At 32.6% G+C, this 23389-nt stretch overlaps 1 protein-coding gene across 1 annotated transcript in view; it reads right to left on the reverse strand.

Moving 5' to 3' along the window:
• TUT4 (terminal uridylyl transferase 4) overlaps nt 1-23389 on the reverse strand; it is a 107982-nt gene that overhangs the window by 76572 nt on the left and 8021 nt on the right. Inside the window, exon 3 of the mRNA XM_039886312.1 lies at nt 718-1601. Coding sequence (XP_039742246.1) covers nt 718-1507 — 790 coding nt within the window. The 5' untranslated portion in view covers nt 1508-1601. The remainder of the gene's footprint in view (nt 1-717; nt 1602-23389) is intronic.

Raw genomic sequence — 23389 nt, forward strand, 5'->3', positions numbered from 1 at the left:
TATATAAAATCAATCTATGTATCTATCTCAAAGAGAAATGAAAACATACATCCACACAAATGTTCATAGCAGCATTCTTCATAATAACCAAAAAATAAAAAACAACTCAAGGATCTATCAACTGATGAAAGAATAAACAAAATGTGATATAGCCATACAATGGAATATTATTCAGCAATAAAAAGGAATAATGTATTGATATACACTACCACATGGATGAACCTTGAAAATATTATGCTAAATTTAAAAAGCCAGACACAAAAGCCACAGGTTGCATGATTCTATTTATGTAAAATAGGCAAATCTACATTGAAAGTAGATCGGTGGTTGGCAGTGGCTAGGAGAAGGGGTAATTAGTAACTGCTAATGAATATGGAGTTTCTTTTGGGGGTAATGAAAAGGAAGAATGAGACAGTGGCGATATCTACACGACTTTGTGAATATACTAAAAACCACAAAATTGTATACTTTAAAAAGGCAAAAAAGAGTGGTGGGCGGGATGCAAACATATTTGACTATAGGAGCCACTAAATTTATATTTGCTCAGGCTTTTTATCTACCATAGTAAATGTAGAGGTTCTTTTTTAGCTTAAAGAGCCATATTATTAATGTCTTTTTTTTAATTAGTTAAAATCAATCTGGGGATAATCTAAAGAACATTAATACAGGAAAATCCCTCCAAAAATGTGCTTGTGGGATAATCTAATTTGTACTTACTCAAATCATCCGATATGTCTTCATTTCCTGAAGCACTATCATCAGAATCACCAGTATTATCTGTACATGTTTGTTGCTTCTGAGATCGTGGACAGTTTTCCAAAGCAGATTTTTCTCCCTCTATGACATCAATATTCACTTTGTCCAGAGAAGTAAAGGAAATTGGAATTTTTTTTCCAATGTGCTGTAATTCTGCCTGTCTCATGTTTTCTTTCAACAGTAAACTGGGCACTTTCTCTGCTTCTGCTGGTGAACTGGGAACCTTTTCTGATTTCATCTGAGAATTGGGTGCTTTTTCTGCTTTCTTCTGTGAACTAAGTGCTTTTTCTGCTACCATTGCCAGTGAACTAGATGCCTTTTCTATTTTCACTGGTGAACTGGGTGACTTTGGTGATTTTTCTACTTTTGCTTGTAAACTGGATGCCTTTTCAACTTTTGCCTGTGAAACAGATAGCTTTTCTGATTTTACTGGTGAATTAGGTGACTTTTTTGCTTTGCAATGACTTTGATCTCGAAGAACTAACCCCAAATCTTTAGAACCTGGAACGCTAGCAGCATTTACTTTACATGATTTAACTTCTGTTTTTTCTACACAAATATCATTTTGCTTATTTTTTTTACTACTATTCCTATTTGGAGAGCTGGTCCCAATTTCTTTTATGGATTTATCATTTCTGGCTTTCAAAGTTTGATTAGTTATAACTTTAACCGTTTTGCTTTCTTCAGAAACAGCCCAAGTATTCTTCTTTGGTTCATGATTTTCATTTTTAGAGGTCTTAGACTCTTCCATTATTTGAAAACCTGCTTTCTTTCCAATTGTGTTATTGTAAAATGGCAGATCTCCAGCAGTTCGAATTGCTTCAAATCCAGTTTAGGCAAACTAACTAATTAAAAAAAAAAAAAAAAATCTGTTATTTAAAATACAAAAGCATTTTTTAAAAATTGGTGAGACATAAGAAAACTTTTTAAATTTGTTCTCAAAACTAAATAGTAAAAAAAGTTTAAGAAATATAAGAAAGCCTACTTAGTAAATAATAGTCAAATGCTCATAAAGAAAGTGCTAATGTAATTAAGGCAGTATGTCATCAAAACAAGGGAATTTTAGTAAAATGTTTTATATTATTCAATAAGAACAACTACAAGGGAAATAATTGTGATGTTCCACAATTAACATAAAAGGAAATGGAACAAAGAAAATACAAGAAAAACAAAGAAAATACAAGAAAAACAAAGAAAATTCTACACTCTATGCAACACAGGAAATCAATTTATAGAGCCTAAATGGTAAGATCATACCCACATGACTTTCCTGCTAAACAGTACCACTAATCTACTTCAAACTTGATTCTATAAACATGGGGACACAATGTCAACAGACTTTCTCCACCTCTGAAATAGAAAGCAGTTTCAGTAAATTCTTCTGAGGTAAGAAAAATCTAAAAATCAATAGGTACCGGCATTAAAAATTTATAAATGATAGTAAAAAAATAGCAAAAAAAATTTTTAAATAATAGTAAAATTTTGTGTGATATTATAATGATGGACATGTGTCATTATATATTTGTCAAATTACACAGAAAGTATACCACTAACCATGAAACCTAATTTAAACTATGGACTTTGGGTGATAATGACATGTCAGTGTAGGTTCATAACTGTAACAAATGTACCATTCTGGTGAATGGATGTTGATAGTAAGGGAGGCTATTCCTGTGTAGGGGAAAGGAGTACTGGGCACTATACTTTCTGCTTAATTTTGCTGCGAAACTAAAACTGCTCTAAAAAAAAAAAAAAATGTTAAGGAAAAAGACAGGAAGAACACTAAAAAATCAGTCAGAACTCATTTTGTCCTAAAATAGGAAAACTGTGCATTTACCAAAGAACACAAATTATAAGTAAAATACTGCATTTTGTTAAGTCATTTTAATATTAGAAATACTTTGTATACTATATTATATGTAAATCCGGATTTCTTTGCTGTTCACTTTGCCCTGTATGCCTTAAATTCAGGCCTATGAGTCAAAGATTAATAATATAAATAAAAATTACAATCAGCAAAAGCAAACTGCATGTGTAGCACCTTTGAGTTTACTTGCTTAATTTGTTAAATTATAAATTTTGAAGTCAAATGACTGAAATCATATAACTATGTATCATAGAAACACAAAAATATTACCTAAAATAAAAAGCTCAGAATACAAGTCATTTACACCTAACTATCTCTGATTATGCCAACGTTTATCTCCAAAAAAGGGGGAAAAATTAATTAAACATATCTAGTTATGTCTCCTCCAAAACATCTTACTTGACTTAGACCTGGCTTTTATAATTCCTATTTGTAATACGGTATTCTACATTCTCTGTCCAGGTTAATATTATTTTATTTAAAAAAAAAACTAGGTATTTCTTTCTAAATTATTCTACAAAATATCATTTTAAGAAATTATGATAATCAAAATTTAAGCCAAAATCACACTAGATTTTTAAAAACATTAACCATACTATTAATTTCTTTTTTTTTACTAACATTTATTTCTGTAAAAAGCTGTAACATTTTTATCTAATAAATATCCTGGTTTTTGAATATCTGAATTTATTTAATTACCACATTTTTTTTTCATTATTCTTGATAAGGTGTTTAAAATAATTGTCAAAACAGCTGTTAAATATATGACTATACCTAAATTATTGTAGAAATTGCCACAGGTTCCTAATTTTAAAAATAAAAATGGGTTCTATTTCTAAAAGATTAGTTTTACCTAATCTAGTAACCAAAATATTTTAAATTTTCTAATACAATTCTACCATAATGACTCAATAGTTTTACAGATGTCATCTTATGAGAAAGGTCATTAATATTAACACTGATTCACAATTCTGTTTATAAATATTTGTGTACATACTATTCCTTCACCCAATAAAAAACTCTATAAATCAAGTTTGTATATATAAATAAAAGCTATAAAGATGTTTTAAAAATCAATGTACTTAATATAGATAAATGCTAGTGAGTTCAAGTCTCAGAAAATTGCTAGGTTTCACTTTAAAGAGTAATTTGTTTCATATAATTAAAAGTATGCTTAAATGTTTAACAGGAACAATGTGTTCTAAAGAAATAGTATATTTATTTTCTAGTCTTCCCCATATTTTCTTATAAGAGTAACAAATGTCTTATTGCCTCAAAAAAAGTGCGGCAATTTTAGAGCAAGAAAAATGCTATATTTTTCTTTAAAGCTTTCAATACTACAAAAATGTCCAAAAAAGTTATAATTCCAAAAAAGTTAAATGAAGTTCTCTCTGAGGAGATAGGATTTTGAAAATAAGGTTCACTGCTTCCCAATACACACTCATAGCAAAATCGGTTGAACCAAATAATAATGTCAGACCTGCTTTCTAGTTTCTGGTTATATTTTTAGAATGTGGTAAATAAGTATTAAATGAGATTCTAGCCTAAAATAACCAGTTATTATCAAGAAAATACAAAAAAAAATTTAACGAATTTCTTTAAGTGTTTGAACATAGAAAACAATAGCATTTAGAATGTATTCCATTTCATTTTTAAATAAATTGTTAAGTCTATTTCTTACTTTTAGTTCTAAGCATCTTTTACCTTCCCTGAATTCTTACAATATCTATCATAAAAATGTTAAATGAAAAAAAAAAGACAGTAAGAACACTAAAATCTGTCAGAACTCATTCTGTCCTAAAATATAATAGGAATAACTGTGTATTTACCAGACAGCACAAATTGTAAACAAGATACTGCATTTGGTTAAATCGTTTCAATACTAGAAATACCTTGTATACTATACTATACTATACTATACTATACTATACTATACTATACTATACTATACTATACTATACTATATTATACTATATGTAAATCGGGGTTGTGAATACTTAGTAGATATTCACAATCACCAGCAATTAAAAGAATACCTCCTCCAGACTGATGGCTTCACATCTGTCTTTTCCTGCTGCAAAGCATCTAGCAGAAATTGGAATTCCCTGAAGAGAAGTTTTTTGATGCCTTTCTATAATAACCCATCTTTCAACTGGCAGACTGGCCTACAAGTTCTGGGGGTTGAGACTTAAAAAAGTTGTTTGGTTACACTCGCTAAGAAAGTTTACCTAAAAACTGTTGCATAACTAATGGAGAAGCTAATCACAGGAATAGTTACTGTTCAAGTAACCCTTCCATGGGACATAACAGGGAAACTATTGTAACGCATAATTATAGAAAGTTATCAGGAACGTCTACCGCTTAATTAATAGATAGATAGATAGATAGATAGATAGATAGATAGATAGATAGATGATAGATAGACAGACAGATAGATAGATAAATAGATAAATAATGAACCAGTTTCAGCCAAGGCCTCCAAGCACTGAGATCCACCAGCTACTGAGTGATTCTGAACGAGAAGACAATGACCCTCTCTGAATCACAGATTTCTAACCTATAAAATGAGTAGCTAAATGAGACTATCTTTAGAGTCTACTTCAAGTAAAATATTATGATCCTATGCAATTCTTAAAACACAGTGATGCTAATTTATATTGCTTCTGATAATTTTACAAGCTATAGAAAATTACCCAGGACCTCTCAGGCTCTATAAAGACACAGCATTTATACAGATGTTAACTAGACTTATTGTGATAATGATTTTACGATATACACAAATCTCAATAAAAAGAAAAAAAAAAGCAGCATTTGTAAACAATGCTCTCCTACAGGAAAAAAGCTTGCTAAGCAAAAGAAGTCCACATAAACTAGGACTCAAGACTGAACTGCTATACATAGTATGTGCTTAATAAATAAATTCTAAATGAATTTTTTGAAGTTATTAAATGCTTAATAATTATATAACCTGGCATGTGCAGTTGGTTATTTTTAACACTGATATACTAGTAGTGGTAAACCAAGCTTAAAATATTACCTTTAAGGCAGCAGTTCTTAAATTTTAGCATTCCTTAGAACCACCTGGAGAGTCCCATTCTCAGAGTTTCTGATTCAACTTGTCTGGGATGGGGGCATAAGAATTTGCATTTCTAACAAGTTCCCAGATGATGCCCATGTGTACAGACTAGGGACTACACTTGAAGAATTACTGCTCTAAGGAGTGGTTCTGAAAGTAGAAGTGAAGAGAAACCATATTCTCCTGCACAACCTTACACACAATGAAGAACTTGATTCATGTCAGTCACCCCAGTAGACTGTAAATTCCAAGAGGTAAGAAACCATTGCTGATTTTGCTTACCACTATATATTCAAAGCCTACTATAGTGCCTAGTACAAAGTAGACAGCAGTAACTTTGTTAAGTGGATTAATGAAAAATTAGCTTAGTTTTAATTGTTCACACTTTAAATGTATATATTATAAATCTAAAAAATGTTTAATTGCATCATTACTTATACTGTCTACAATGTAACTAGAAAATGTCTCTTCCAGAAAGCTTTCCCTAATCCATCCCCTACCTTTCTACCTAATCCAGGCTAGGCTCAGGTAAGTATACCTCTTTCTACGAACTGTGCTTTTACCTTTCTCATAGCATTTAGCACTTAATACTTTTCATGTGTTTACTTCCTATTTGGACCACAGGGATTTTTTTGCAACTTGCTTTTTATAAAACAAATACAATTACATAGTTCAAAAGGCAATAGTACTACAAGGCAAACAGTATTCTCCTATTGATTACCAATCTCCCTCGTCAGAAGCAACTACTTCCAACTCTTTTAGCTGTTTCTTCTGAGACTTATCTCCATATTTTTAGATTGCATTCTTAAACTGATACTTATTTTATATTAGCTTTAGATATGATCTTCTGATTTCCTACTACGGAAGACATAGATTTGACTGTCTCAAACACTCCCCCTAGAGACAGACGGAATTATACACACACATAGTTCCCATCCCACCCCCACCCTCCAAGGATAATTTTAATATGACATGTCATATTATTCATGGCTAAGTCAAATACTACACTAAAGCACATATTACATATAACCTTATATGTAAATTACATATAACCTTAAGATCAAGTTCTTAACTCCTCTATGCCTCCTCCCCTCATTGGATCATCATTCATCTTCAAATACATAACCAACAATTACGTTCTAATCCAGACTAGTGAGTCTCAAATGCCCAGGTAAAGTTCACACTGCTAGCTTTGGTCATACTTTTGTCTGGATAACATCATCAATAGGACCTGGGCCCCTGAATGACCACACAAAACAAACCACTCATATTCATCTGAATCTGGTGACCACTCACCTATCAATTATATTACATGAAAGAGAAATAAAACTCTTTGTTTCTTAAGCCACTGAATTACTGGATCTCTTTGTCACAGCAGCCTAGACTTTTGAATTAATATATATTATAATCACAATTTCCTTTTGGTATACTTTTCGGTTTTACCTGGAATTAATCACTGCCTCATTTTTCTTAATATACCTATCAATAATTCATTGACAGATTGCAAATCTAGTCTCAAAACATTCAGATACATGAAGTAATCTATGTTCTTATTTCCATTGTTCCCTCATTGAATACCCGTTGTCTGGCATTTTCTGGTCACTACTACACTTCACCATAGTGGTCACCCTGAGACTTCCTTTCGCTATCATCCCACTAATTCTATCCACTCTCTCATACTGACTCTTTTATTTTTCCTTTTCCATGATTTATTCTTTTCTTTTTGGTGAGGCATATCTTCCAGTAGCTTCCTAAGAAAATAAACATGAAAGTTATTGAAGAAAATAATTATGCCCCACTTCTGCCATTTCTTTCTATGGAGAGGATCATCTATTATCCTGTAATTCATTCCTTTCCTAACAAGATGGGGTAACTTATTTCATTACTAAGTTTGAAAAAAATGACCTGGGCAAAACATCATCTTCCCCTTTCCTTCCTGCTTGCACCCAGCTATTCACAGAAAAGAAAATTCCATTCTCTCATTCATACTCTAACATTAACAGGTATAATCCTATCACAGGGCCTGTAGTTGTTCAGCTTTGCCTCTGCCTGAGTGGGTAAGTCCGCCTAATGCTGGCAATAAGTATTAGCAAAACACTTGAAAATGTAAGTCCCATTCTCCAAAGTAAATCTTATCCATGATAAAAATGATACTCTGGTCTCCATATGCTTCCCTTAACTCTCCCAATTTGTTGAGAATTCAGAAAGGTAAATTTTATTAAGACTGCATGTCTGAAATATCTTTATTCTATCTTCACATTTTGTCTAGTTAGGTTTAAATTCTAGGTTAGAAACCATTCACTCAAAATCTTACAGGTATTGTTTCAATGATTCCTAGTTTCTAGTGTTACTACTGAGAAAAATATGCCATTCCTTTTTTTAACAAACTGTTTTTTTCTTTATAGAAATGTTTAGGATATTCTCTTTGCCTCAGTGTTCTGTAATTTCCAAGTAATAAGCCTTATTGCAGATATTCGTTCATTTCGCTGAGCATTCAACTGCTCTTAATTTCTAACTCAAGCTCTCCACTTTTGGAAATTTGTTTCTTATTATGTATTCTATAAATTCTTTCCTTTCATCTTCTCTGTTCTTTTCCTATAGCTTTTATTAACTACACTTTAAGCCTCCTGCACTGATCTTCCAAATATCTTACCTTTTCTCTACATTTTCCATCTCTTTGTTCTCCTTCTTGGGTGATTCTCTAAACTTTATCTTCCAACCCTTCTACATTTGGGAAGGAGAAGCAGGGAGGAGAGGACTTATCATGTTTTCATTTCTAAGGACTCTCTAACTCTCTGATCTTTCTTTTTTTATCACTCTGATCTTGGCTCATAGTTATCACCTCTTATTTCTGAGAACACTAATAGTTTTTCTAAAAAAATTTTTCTGCAGCCTGTATTAGCATAACAGGAGTCTTAGAAAGAGGACAGAAAAAATATTTGAAGAAATAGCCAAAAACTTCCCGAATCTGATGAAAGACACAATTATACACATCCAAGAAGCTCAATGAACTCCAAGTAGAATAAACTCAAAGAAATCCACACAAAATACATTATTGTTAAATTGTTGAAAACCGAAGACAAAGAGAAAATTTTGAAAGCAGAAAAAGAGAAGTGACTTCTTATGCACAAAGGATCCACAGTAAGATTAACAGCTGATTCCCCCTGAAACCATAGAGGCCAGAGACAGTGGATGACATTTTTAAAGTCTTGAATAAACAAAACTGTAACCAAGTATTCTCTAGCCTTGAAACAAAACTATCCTTCATTTATGAAGGAGAAATTATGATGTTTCCAGATAAAAGCTAAGTAAGTTCATTACCAAGAGACATGCCCTACAAGAAACGCTAAAGGAAGTTTTTAAGGCTGAAATGAAAGGACACTAGACAGTAACTCAAAGCCGTAAGAAACAAAAAATACTGGTAAAGGTAACTGCACAAGTAAATATAAAAGCCAGTATTACTGTACTTTTAGTCTGTAAATCTTTCCCTACATGATTTAAAAAGCAAACGCATAAAAAGACAATTATAAACCTATGTTAATGGGCATACATGTATAAAAATGTAATCTGAGACAAAAACAATATAAATGAGGGAACAAAGATGTAGAGACAGTGTTTATATACTATTGAATCTAAACTGGTATTACTCAAACTAAGCTGTCATAAACTTCAGATACTACTTACACTGTCTCCAAAGCAACTACTAAGAAACTAACTTTTAAAAAGATACTCAAAAGGAACAAAGAAGAAAATTTAAGTTGTACACTATTTTTTAAAATAGTAACTGAATGCAAAAAAAAAAAAAAAGGCAGTGATATAGGTACTGAGAAACAAAAAGGATAAGAGATATACAGGAAAAAAATAATTAAATGGCAGAAGTAAATTCTTCCTTATCAGTAATTATTTTAAATGTAAATGATTTAAACTCTCCAATTAAAAGCAGATATTGGCAAATCGGGTTAAAAAATATAACATCTATCTATCATCTATCTACAAGAGATTCACTTTAGTTACAAAGAAGAGAAGAGGTCGAAAGTAAAAGGAAGAAAAAAACACTGAATGCAAATAATTAACAAAGAGTTGGAGTGGCTATATAATTGTCAGACAAAATATACTTTAAATCAACAAAAGTTATGACATTATATATTGATAAATTTCAACACAGAAGTTATAAACATATATGCACCTAATAAGAACCCCAAAATATATGAAGCAAAAATTAACAGAATTGAAAAGAGAAATAGACATTTTCGCAATAGCTGGAGACTTTAACAACGTACTTTCAATAATTAATAGAGCAATGAGACAAAATCAGTAAGGAAATAGAGGATTTGAATACTATAAACCTAACATATTCAGAAGTCTACCCAGCATCAGCAGAACATACTCTTCTCTGTTGCACAAGAAATATTCTCCAAGATATACACCATTATTAGAACACAAAACAAGCTTTAATAAAGCTAAAAAGACTAAAGGTATACCAAGTATCTTTTATCACAATAGAATAAAATTACAAATCAAATTGATAACAAAAAAAACCTAGAAAATTCACAAATATGTGAAAATGCAATCCACCAACCAATGAGTCAAAGAAGAAATCACAAAGACAAATAGAAAATACCTTGAGACAAATGAAAACAATGTATATTTTATCCAATTTTTTTAAATGGAGATAAAGTAATATTTCACAGGATTTTTAAAAATCTGGATTATAAGAGAATACTATGAACAACAAGGTAACCCAGATAAAATGGGCAAATTCCTAAAAACACAAATTACCAAAACTGAGTCAAGAACAAATACAAAATATGAACACACAACAAGTAGATTAAATCAATAATCAAAAAATTCCCAACAACAACAAAAAGCCCAGAACCTGAAGGCTATAATGGTCTACTCGATATTTAAAGATTTAACATCAATCTTTCTCAAACTTTTCCAAAAAAACTGAAAAGGAGAAAACACTTTCTAATTCATTCTATGAGGCCAGAATTACCGATACTATGAAAATAAGTGCAAAAATCAGCAGCAAAATACCAGTAAACCAAATTCAACAGCATATGAAAATAAATCAATGTGATATACCACATTAATAGATTGAAAGAAAAGAAAAACACATCTCAACTGATGAAGAAAAAAAATATCTGACAAAATCCAGCACCCTTTCCGGATAAAAACATTCAATAAACTAACAACAAAGGAACTCCTTTAACATGATAAAAGCCATCTATGAAAGAAAGAGAAAAAGCGAAGAAGAGAAGAAAAAAGAAAACCACAGCTATCATTAGACTCACTATTCGAAGACTGAAAACTTTTTCCTCAAGATCAGGAATAAGAAAAGGATTACCACTTTTACTTGACAGTACTAGAAGTTCTAGCCAGAGCAATTAGGAAAATAAAAGAAATAACAAGCATACAAAATTGGAAAGAAGTAAAATTATCTGTTTGCAGGTGACATTATCTTATATGTAAAAAAACCTTAAAGCAGAGGTCCCCAAACCCTGGGCCAAGGACCAGTACCACTCAGTGGCCTGTTAGGAACCAGGCCACACAGCAGGAGGAGAGCCACAGGCAAATGACAAAGTTTCATCTGTATCTGCTGCAGCTCTCCAGTGCTATCACCACCTCAGATTATCAGACATTAAATCTTCATAAGAGAGCATAAGTCCCTGGTGCCAAAAAGGTTGAGGACCACTGCCGTAAAGAACACACAATAAAACAGAGCTACAAATTCAGCAAGCTGCAGGATACAGAATCAGCACACAAAGATCAAGTCTATTTCTATACACTAGCAATGAACAATCCATAAAAAAAATTAAGAAGACAATATCATTTACATAGCATCAAAAAATAATTGAACACTTAAAACTAAACCAAGCAGGGAAAAAAAAATTGTATATTGAAAACTACAAGACATTACTGAAACACATTAAAGACAAATAAATGTAACGATGTTCTGTATTCATAGATTCCTTCCAGTCTCCTTTCTCTGTCTACCTCTTCCTTGCAGTTCCCTTTTCAAACTCTGATTACTGCCTATGGGTAACCAGTAACTGAGGGTGGGAATCAGGAAGTATTTTAAGCTCAAGTAACCTACATATCCAAGGAAATGGAAGGCTGGAAGACACACCTTTCACAGTGTTTATCATTTACTTAAAAGAATTAATCCATCATTCCACGCTTTGAGTATTGTTATTAAGCTCGAGAATCCTCAAAACTATTCAGCTGCAGAAAGCTGGAGACTGGGCAGAATTCATGAACTGCAGCCCACTGTATAATAATCCACTCATTTCCTTCATTTAAGTTACTGCCAATAACTTACATTGTTCACAATATTGTTAAGATGCCAATACTACCCAAAGTGATCTACAGATTCAATGCAATCACTATCAAAATCCCAAAGGCATTTTTTAAAAGAAAAAAAAAATCCCACAATTCACATGGAATTTCAAGGGACTCTGAATAGTCAAAACCATCTAGATAAAGTTAGAGCACTCACACTTCTTGATTTCAAATCTTACTACAAAGCTAAAATAATTAGTCTACGGCCATGCCACCCTGAACAAGCCCAATCCCGTCTGATCTCGGAAGCTAAGCAGGGTCGAGCCTGGTTAGTACCTGGATGGGAGACCACCCAGGAAGGCGTAAAAAATAAGAGATTGTAAGCTGACAAAGTCCTTGCAATCTGTGAGGTCAACCAAGGGTAGCCTTGTCTAAAAAAAAAAAAAGCTAAAATAATCAAAATAGTATGGTACTGCCATAAGGAGAGACATATAGATCAATGGAACAGGACAGAGAGCCCAGAAATAAACTCTCACAAACATGGTCAATTGATTTGACAACAGCACTATGGGTTTTCAAAAGCAGTCTTTTCAACAAATGGTGCTAACAAAACTGGATATCCACATTTGAAAAATGAAGTTGGACCCTGACCTTATACTAGTTACAAAAATTAACTCAAAATGGATCAAATAAGACAAGCTTTACAATTGTAAAAGCATAAGACTGGAAAAACTCAAATGACCACCAATAAGAAATTGGTAGCAAAACTATCATAACAACATAAAACACATTATGCAGTTGTAAAATAAAATGAGGAAGTCTCTATTTTTTATGAAGTGATAGTGACGATATACTGTTAAGAGAAAAAAGTAATATACATGGAGGTCTGTAGTATGCTAATTTTGCGTAAAAAGTGAATATATATACTTATATTTTTAGAAACAATGAAAGGATAAAAAAAGAATCAAAGACCTAAATTTAAGAACTATATTAAAACTATACATTATACTCTAAAACTACACACACACACACACACACAGAGACATACTATATAAAACTGTAAATCTTAATGACCTTGGGTTTGGCAACAGTAAAGTATGACACCAAAAAGCACAGAAAACAAAAGAAAAAAATAAATTGGATTTTATCAACTTAATCAAAATTAAAATTTCTTCCTTAACATCCTTCTTGGCAATGATTTTTTTGGATATGATACTAAAAGCAAAAGCAAGAAAAACAAAAATAAACACGTGAGGCTACGTCAAACTAAAAAGCTTCTGCACAGCAAAGGAAACCATCAAGGGAATGAAAAGCAACCTACAGATTAAGAGAAAATATTTGCAAATCATGTATCTGATAAGGGGACATATCCAAAATAGAAAAAGAACCCATACAACTCAATAAAAAAAAAATCAGATCAAAACATTAGCAGAGAACCTGAATAGACAATTTTCCAAGACAGACAGATGGCCAACAGGTACAAGAAATGGTGCTCCATGTCACTAATGAACAGGGAAATGCAATCAAAAGCACAATGAGATATCACCTGACACCTGTTAGAATGGCTATTATAAAAAGACAAGAAATAAGTATTGTCAAAGATGTGGAGAAAGGGGAACCACTGTGCACTGTTGGTGGGAATATAAATTGGTACAGACACTATGAAAAACAGTATGGAGAGAGGGTCCTCAAAAAATTAAAAATGAAACTACCATATGGTCCAGCAATTCCACTTCTGGGTATTTACCTGAAGAAAATGAACACACTAACTCAAAAAGATATCTACACCCCCATGATCATTACAGCACTATTTACAATAGTCTAGACATGGAAGTGTCCATCGATGGATGAATGTATAAAGAAAATGTGATACATACAAATATATACACACACACAGACACACACACACAATGAGATATTATTCAGCCATAAACAAAGAATGAAATCTTGTTATTTTCAACAACATGGATGGACCCTGAGGGCATTATTCTAAGTGAGGTAAGTCAGACAAAGACGAATACCATAGGATCTCCCTTACATGTGGAATCTAAAACAAAAACTGAACTCACAGATACACAGAACAGATTGGTGGTTGCCAGAGATGGTGGGGAGGGAGAAGTGGGAGGTGGAAAGAGTGAAAGTGGTCAAAAAGTAAAAACTTCTAGTTATTAAATAAGTCCTGGGGGTGTAATGTATAGCATGGTGACTGGACGTATTAATACTGTATTGTATATTTGAAAGTTGCTAAGAGAGTAAATCTTTAAAGTTCTTATTACAAGAAAAAAAAATTTGTAACTATATGTGGTGATAGATGTTACCTTGACTTGTGGTGACCATTTTGCAATAAAACAAATATCAAATCATTATGCTACATACCTGAAACTAATATAATAGTATATGTCAATTATAGCTCAACTTAAAAAAATTAAAACTTCTGTTCAGCAAGGGCATTCTCAAAAAAGGGAAAAGGTAACCAATAGAATGGGAGGAAATATTTGCAAATCATGTATCTGGTGAGGGTTTAGTATCCTGAATATATAAAGAACTCCTACAACTCAATAACAAAAAGCCAGCCAACTCACTTAACAAATGGGCAAAAGACTTAAACAGAAATTTCTCCAAAGGTAAACAAATGGTCAATAAGTACATTAAAAGATGCTCAACATTAGTCATTAGGGAAATGCAAATCAAAACTACAATAAAATACTACCGAGATTATCAAAAAAGCAGAAAATAACAAATGTTGGTGAGGATGTAGAGAAACTAAAACCCTCATACAATTGTTGGTGTAAATAAAATGATGTAGTCAATGCAAAACACAGTTCAGCAATTCTTCAAAAAGTTAAACAGAATTACCATATGATCCAGCAATTCTACTTCTAGGCATATATCCAAAAGAACTGAAAGCAGGAACTTGAACAGATATTTGTACAGCCATGTTCACTGCAGTATTTGGCAAGAGCCAAAAGGCAGAAACAACCCAAGTGTCTACCAACAGATAAACAAAATGTCTTATATACATACTCAGCTATTAAAAGGGAGGAAATTCTGATACATACTACGACAAGGATAAACCATGAAGATGCTGTGCTAAATGAAATAAAGTCACAAAAGGACAAATATTGTATGATTCTAATTATATAAGATATTTAGAATAAACAAATTCAGAGAAAGAAAGTAGAACAGAAGTTATCAGGGACTGAGGGGAGAGGGAAATGGGGAGTTATTGCTTAATGGGTACAAAGTTTCTGTTTGGAATTATAAAAAACACAGTGGTGATGGTTATACAACATTGTCATGTACTAATGCCACTGAGCTATACCTCTAAAAATGGTTAAAAAGGTAAATTTTATATATATTTTATCTCAATAAAAAAAATTTAAGCTCAAAAAATTTTCAATTAAAATGTGTATTAAGCTTATATAAAGTATCATGGATCTCAAATTTTAAATGTTAATCACTCTTTAAAATAGCTAAAGTTTTTTTAAAACATGACTTTTTATATTGGTAAATCAACTGACAAAATTTTTATGATCAAAGGCAAGTAAAACTGTGCCCTCTTCTCTCAAAGCCATTTTGAGAGTGAATAAATGGGATTTCTAAACTAAATTACCTACTCAGCCACAGCCTAATTATCTAGGTTTTCTGGGTTATTCAAGCCTTTTCCTTCTTTAATCATTTACTGGTAAGCCTTTTGGGCCATTTTATTATATATTAAAATCTTCGCTAGCTATGGTTAAAGTAAGTTACATTATGCTTTTTTCACAAGCAATTTGTTTGTTAAAACAGCCTGAGATTGCAAATTGTTTTTCATGTTTTCTTCTAATGAGATGCGGAGATTAATCTGGGTTCCCAAATTACCAAAGCCACATTTTTGTCTTCTTCTTTACAAACAAATAATCAAGAACTAGCTCTATATATGAAGAGTTCTGTGATGCAAGATACACTAGAGAGCTCTTAATTTTTCCATTATCAAGCAGCTCCTGGGTATTTATTTATAATTATTTGAGTGGGTTTATTTGTTTGTTGAAGATACCTCTCTGTTCCATAGTTGCAAAAACTGTGATGTGTAACTGTGCTGGTCCTATAAGGTTTGTGCTTCTAAAAGCACACTCATTTTGGGATTTCACAAATTGTATCACGCAGAATGGACCGCATTATGCTATAACGACAACCCCTATAACTCAATGCTTATTGCAGCATCAACTTATGAAAAATCTGTGAATTCAGGTGACTCTCCAAGGCAGCTGTCTTTCTGGCATTGCCTCAGCATTCAGAACCGCTTTAATCTTATCTTACCTCCCACTATTAGCAAAGCAGGGAAAGAAGAAATAGCACTGGTCACCTTTGCTCTCATTTCATTTACCAAAACAAGTCACTAATTTCAAAGCAATAAAGAATACAACCCTCAGAATTCTTCAAGACAAATAAGCAGTATTGATGCTCATCACATTAGTACAAGGTGAACCATGGAAGCCTCTTTGTCTCAATGCATATTACTATTTCCCTCCAATCCCTTTGTTCAGGGCTGATTTCACAGACATGTGATCTGAGCAGTCACACAGGGCTCCATGCTCAGAAAGACCCTGTGCTTGTTTAAAGCTCTGCTGTCATCATCTTGAAGTTATTAACAATTTTATTGTTGAATCTGTGTTTCAAGTGAAATCTGATGGGTCAATGAAACATGCATATGAGCAGAGAAGATACGTGCAAAATGTGTATCTGCCATTCCTTTTCAACTCATTCTCATATAGCTTTGATGCTCCATGAGTACAGAACTCTAGGTGATCCATGGTGTGTGGGAGTTCGGCAAGACTAAAAGTGAATACCAAGTAAGCATGTTGTCTACAACTAAGTAAGCAGGGGTACTAACAGCCCAAGAAGTCATATTTTGTTTGAATCATAACTTGCTTCAAACACAGAAGAAAGGCAATGATATTCTAAGAAACATGAATAACAACACAACAAACCTATCATATCTTTTCTTTCTCATGTTACTTCAGTATATTAATCAACCCTTTAAGCTAAAAGTGATGACACAAAAGGAAAGGGAAAAATAGAGCAAATCACAGTTCCTTTTCCTTTCAGTCCTGTCAAAGTCAAAGGCAGAGAGTGTTGGTAAAATGTGCAACTATAAGTGAACTAAAAACAGTCAAGTAAGTTTTGTGCAGTGTTTCCCCTTACTAAGGATGAAATATACAAACTATGAAATACCAACAATTCCACATAAGTTAAATGCTCACATACTGTATTTAAAACTGGCATTGTACAATATAAAAATGAATGGTAAAATTCATGTTTAATGATTTTAAAATTTAAATTGTTCTTTATTTAGAATGACATTTAAAAATAGGCAAAAAACACAAGTTGAAAGATCACAGAAGAATCATTTTATTTTAATAACTTTGTAGCTTTATATTTTAGTAACTTAATGGCACTTTTTTCCTACTTTTTGAACAAGAGGCCCTGCATTTTCATTTTGCACTAGGCCCTGCAAATTACGTAGCTGGGCCTGCATTTGTTCAAGTGAACAAATATAAATCTGGAATTAATCTTAACAAAGATTACTAGTCAATATTAGGTGCTGGATTAAAAGCTGGGGATACAAAGATAAATAATGGGCTCATGTCTAAAAGGGGAGACAGTCATATAAACAAATAATGACATTATTATGTGACACATTCTATGGAAAGCCTGAGGAAAGAGTTTAAGAAAAGCCTCCACCACGGAGATAATAGTTGAGAATTTTCCACTTAGGTGAGGTAGTGAGAAGGAATAGTCCTATAAAACAAGACTTGTATTTACCAAACTGACAAGTTTTTAGAATCATAAAATAGCACGCATAATGACTACAGGAAGTGAACTGGGAATGTAAATTGGTGCACACGTTCACATACCAAGTAGAGTTTAAACTTTAACAAAGAAAACCTATAGATTTATAAGCAGAAGAGTGGCACAATTTGTTTTAAGTTAACTTCTGCAGAACAGAAAGGCAGAGAGGGAAAGATGAGTCAGTAAAGTAAATAATAGTAATTATCAATAATAGTAAAAAGCATTGGGAGGCTATCTGGGGCCTTATCACAAGCAATTCTGGTGAAGTTGGGGAGGGGAGAAGCTGTATTAAAGTTAAATGGGCTTCTTTCCAGAAGGACCCTCGAACTCTTCAATATGCTAATAAGCACTGTAAATCTCCAAAAGATATAATTTGTAAGATTTCTCAGATTTATTTGACTAAAGAAGCCTCTTTTGCCAGGACATCACCTATAAGTTCTGCATCTCAAAGAACTGCCGAGGAACACAAGTTTTCTAACACTGTTCTATTAAACTGAAAGCCAGCACTAAGAGAGAAAACCAGAGAGGGCAGCAGAGGGCTTAAGAGAGAGGTAAAACAATAGCAAATGTGAGGAACAGGAAACAAATCTGACTAAAACACTGCATAGGTGTGTTAAGGACCTCACTAAACATACAAAACACCAGTCTACTAGTTTATATGATTCACAGATATTTAAGTTCATACTGGATAGAGAACTGACAGGATGAATATATTTCAATAAGGTAAGGGAACACTACAGTAATGTTTCCAGTGGGAGGAAAGGATAAAGCCAAAAAGAGATGACATACAGAGATTACAGATCAGAAAACTAGAGAAATGAGAAAGATGCACATATAGATATTAAGAAGATTTTGGTAAGAAGCAGAACAGGTTTTGAACCATATGGGTATGAACCATATGAGTAGGAATGTCAAGGAAAATAGAGTTGAGTATCACTGGAATACAGAAATTAAGGAAAAATTAAGGTGCTAGATGACCTTCAAATGTTAGTCTTCCAATTGCTCGATATGATGTCAAGAATTACACCCAAGAATCAGCGAATATAGGGGAGTGACCTAGAGGTTCCTAGATTGGAATGACAAAATTGGGTAAGAAATATAGGCAGCAGGACACTGGTCTTAAGAGAACGGTAATTTTAGTGGAAGATACAACAATAAACACAATATGTTGAAAAATACGGGTCTGGCTTTCTGGCCTTAAGGAAACAGGTGTGAGGAAAATAAGCGACATCCCTTAGAGGACTTAGAATAATGGTCCTCAATATTCTTTCTGTTCCAACACATCTGAGAAATAGAATATGCTCCCACCAAAAATAAAGAGGAACACAAGAATGGGGTAAGGGACAGAGAAAGGATAACTAGGAATGGTTTTACAAGGCTTTCCAAAGTGATTATGAAATCTCTTTTTAGAGAAATATTACTCACAAACTGAAAATCACTGGTTTAAAACTGGAAGTATCACAGAAATCTTAAATACAAGTTTCAAACACAAACTAACAATTTTTTACCTCTATGACAGAATTCAAGGCACTGTCACATAACAATACCACAAACTCCTACATAAAGTCCTGAAGCTCTTAAAAATATTTCAGTTTAAAAAAAAAATGTTTTTTAAAGATATGGCAACAGCTAATACATGTCTAGAATACCCATTCATTTATCTTAATGCATCTGTGAAGTTAATACAATCTTGTAGTGTTTCCAGTTTACACATTAATGAGTTTATGACTTGCCTAAAATGACACAAATGGGACTGGTTTATGACTAATAAGAAACAAGAATCCCAATTCTTGGTCCAATGCTTAGGCACTAGGACATGTCTCGTAGGCTAAACCAGAGGTTCTCAAACTTTTTAATCTCAGAATACATTTTGTCTCTTAAAAATCACTGAGTGGGGAGAGGTAGAAGGGGTACACGGGGTCAAATATGTGGTGACAAAAAGAAATCTATGGGAGGTGAACACACAGTGTAAACATATATATGCCTTACTGTTAAAGTGTACAGCTGAAACTTATTGGATTTCGGTAACCAGTGTCACCATAAAAAATAATAAATTAATTTTTAAAATTAATTAAATGAATCACTGAGGATCCAAAGAACTTTTGTGGGTCATAACTATTGATGTCTATATAATTAGATATTAAAACTGATAAATTTTTCAAATACGAGTATATTAACTTGTTCTATGAGACCAGTATTACCCGATAGCAAAACCAGACAAAAATATCACAAGAAAACTACAGACCAATGTCTCTTATGAATATAAATGTAAAAATCTTCAACAAAACAGTAGCAAATCAAACCCAGCAACAAAAGGATTATACACCAGGAACAATTTCAAGAATGCAAAACTGATTCAACATATGAAAATCAATTGATGTAATACCCCGTATTAACAGAATAAAGGACACAAACCAGTCATCTCAATAGACACATACACACAAAGCATTTGATAAAATCTAACACCCTTTTACGATAAAAACACCTAACAAACTAGGAATAGAATGGAACTTTCTCAACCTGACAAAGGGCATCTAAAAAAAACTCACAGGTGACATCATACTTATCAGTGAAAGACTAAATATTTTCTCCTCTTAGAGTAGGAACAAGACAAAGATGTCTGCTGTCTTCACGTCTATTCAACATTGTACTAGCCAGAGAAATTAGAAAAAAATAAAAAATAAAAACAATCCCAACTGGAAAAAAGGGAAATAAATATTTGCATATGACATGATCTTATATGTAGAAAATCCTAAGGAATCCACAAAAAACTATTAAAGCTAATAAATAAGTCCAGCAAGGTTGCCATCCAAGATCAATATACAAAAATCTGTTGTATGTTTATACACTAGCAATGAAAAATCTAAAACTAAAATTAAGAAAACAATTCCATTTATAACATCATCAAAAAAAATACTTAGTAATAAATTTAACAAAAGAAGTACAAGACATACACTGAAAACTACAAAACATTGCTGAAGTAAATAGATGAAAGCCTACTCAAAGGAAATGAAAGTAAATGAAAAAATACCTCATGGAAAAAATATTAAGATGACAACACTCACCAAACTGACCCCCAGATTCATCACACAACTCCCTCCAAAATTCCTGCTTCCTTTTTTTTAGGGGGCACAAATTGACAAGGTGATCCTAAAATTCATATTGAATTGCAAAGCACTCCAAATAGGCAAAACAACCTTGAAAAAGAACAAAATGGAAGACTCATGCTTCCAGATTTCAAAACTTAACTACAGAGCTACAGTAATCAAGACTGGGTAGTACGAGTATAAGGATAAAACATACAGATTGGGGAGAACCCAGAAACAATTGAGATTCCAGAAATAAACAGACATTTATGGTCAACTGATTGTCAATAAGGATGCCAAGACCATTCAACAAGGGAAAGAATAGTCTTGTCAACCAGATAGCCAAATGCAAAAGACGAAAGTTGGACCTCTATCTCACACCTCATACAAAAATTAACTCAAAATGGATCAAGGACCTAAATATAAAAGCTAAAACTATAAAAATGGTAGAAAAAAACACAGGTGAAAATCTTTGTAATCTTGAATTAGGTAATGATTTCTTAGTTATGACTCCCAAAGTGTAAGCAACCAAAAACAAAATAGCTAAACTGGACTTTATCAAGTAGATAAGATAGATAGATAGATAGATAGATAGATAGATAGATAGATAGGTAGGTAGGTAGGTAGGTAGGTAGATAGATAGATAGGACTTCATCAAAATTGAAAACTGTGTGCTTCGAAAACATGCTAAAGAAAATTTAAAGAATATAGCAGTTCCTCTAAAAATCAAAAAATGGGTAGATATACCCGTGAGATCTAGCAATTCCACTTCCGGGTACATATCCAAAGAACTGAGAGCAGGGACTCAAACAGATATTTATACCCATGTCCACAGCAGCATTATTCACAATAACCACAAGGTAGATGAAAAATAAGTGTTTATCAACATATGAACGGATAAACACAATGTGCTATATACATACAACAGAATATTATTCCGCCTTAAAAAAGGAGATTCTGACACACGCTACAGCATAAAAAAACCTTGAAGGCACTGTGCTAAATGGAATAAGCCAATCACAAAAGGACAGATACTGTATGACTCTAATTACATAGAGTAGTCAAATTCATAGACAGAACATAGAATGGTGGGGAGGAGTAAGAGTTGGTGGGGAGAAGGATATAGGGAGTTACTACTTGATAGGTACAGAGATTTGTTTTGGGAAAAATTAAAAAGTTCTGAAGATCAACAGTGGTGATGGTTGCATAATAATGTAAATGGACCTACATCACTAAATGTACACTTAAAAATGGTTAAAATGGTAAATTTTATGTTATGTACATTTTACAATTTCTTAATTTAAAAAAAATGAAAAGAATCCACAAAATGAAAGGATATTTTTGAAAATCATGTGTCTGATAAGGATCTAGTATACAAAACATATAAAGAACTCTTACAACTTAACAATAAGATAACCCAAATTTTTACTTATTTAAAATAACTGAATTTTTCAATTATAGTTGACATAAAATATATTAGTTTCAGGTATACAACATAGTAATAGTAATTAGATATTTATAAAACTTACTAAGTGATCATCCCGATAAATCTAGTACCCATCTGATACCATATACAGTTATTACAATATTATCGATTATATTCCTTATGCTATACTTTGACATTCCCATGACTATCTTGTAACTACCAATTTGTACTTAATACCTTCCCCTTTTTCATCCATCCTCCCAAACCCCCTCCCATCTGGCAGCCATCAAAATGTTCTCTGTATTTATGAGTTTATTTTTCCGATTCCGCATATAAGTGAAATCTCATGGTATATTGTCTTTGTCTGGCTTATTTCACTTAGCATAATATCCTCTAGGTCCATCCATGTTGTTGCAGATGGAAAGATTTCAATACTTTTTAATGGCTGAGTAGTATTTAATTGTATATATGCATTGCTTCTTTATCCATTTATCTATCAATGGACACTTAGGTTGCTTGGCTATTGTAAATAATGCTGCAATGAACATATGAATGCATGTCTTTTTGAATTAGTGTTTTCAGTTTCTTGAAATAAATAGAAATAGAATTACTGGGACTTTCTTTGTCTCTTGTTAGAGCCTTTATTTTAAAATCTATTTTGTATGGTATAAGTATTGCTACCCCAGCTTTTTTTCCCATTTCCATTTCATGAAATATAGTTTTCCACTCCTTCAGTCTGTGTGTCTTTCGATCTGAAGTCTCTTGTAGGCAGCATACGTAAGGGTCTTGTTTTCTTATCCATTCAGCCACCCTATGTCTTTTGATTAGAGGACTTAATCCGTTTATATTTAAAGTAACTGTTGATAGATACATAGTTATTGGCATTTTATTATTCACATTTTTTTTATATATTTTTTCTTCTTCAAGAAATCCCTTTTAACATTTCTTATAGTATTGGTTTGGTGGTGATGAACTCCTTTAGCTTTTATCTTGTCTGGGATGCTCTTTATCTGTACTTAGATTCTAAATGACAGCTTTGCTGGGTAGAATAATCTTGGTTGTAG

Source organism: Pteropus medius, unplaced genomic scaffold (assembly GCF_902729225.1).
Source record: "Pteropus medius unplaced genomic scaffold, Ma_sr-lr_union100, whole genome shotgun sequence".
Taxonomy (NCBI): domain Eukaryota; kingdom Metazoa; phylum Chordata; class Mammalia; order Chiroptera; family Pteropodidae; genus Pteropus; species Pteropus medius.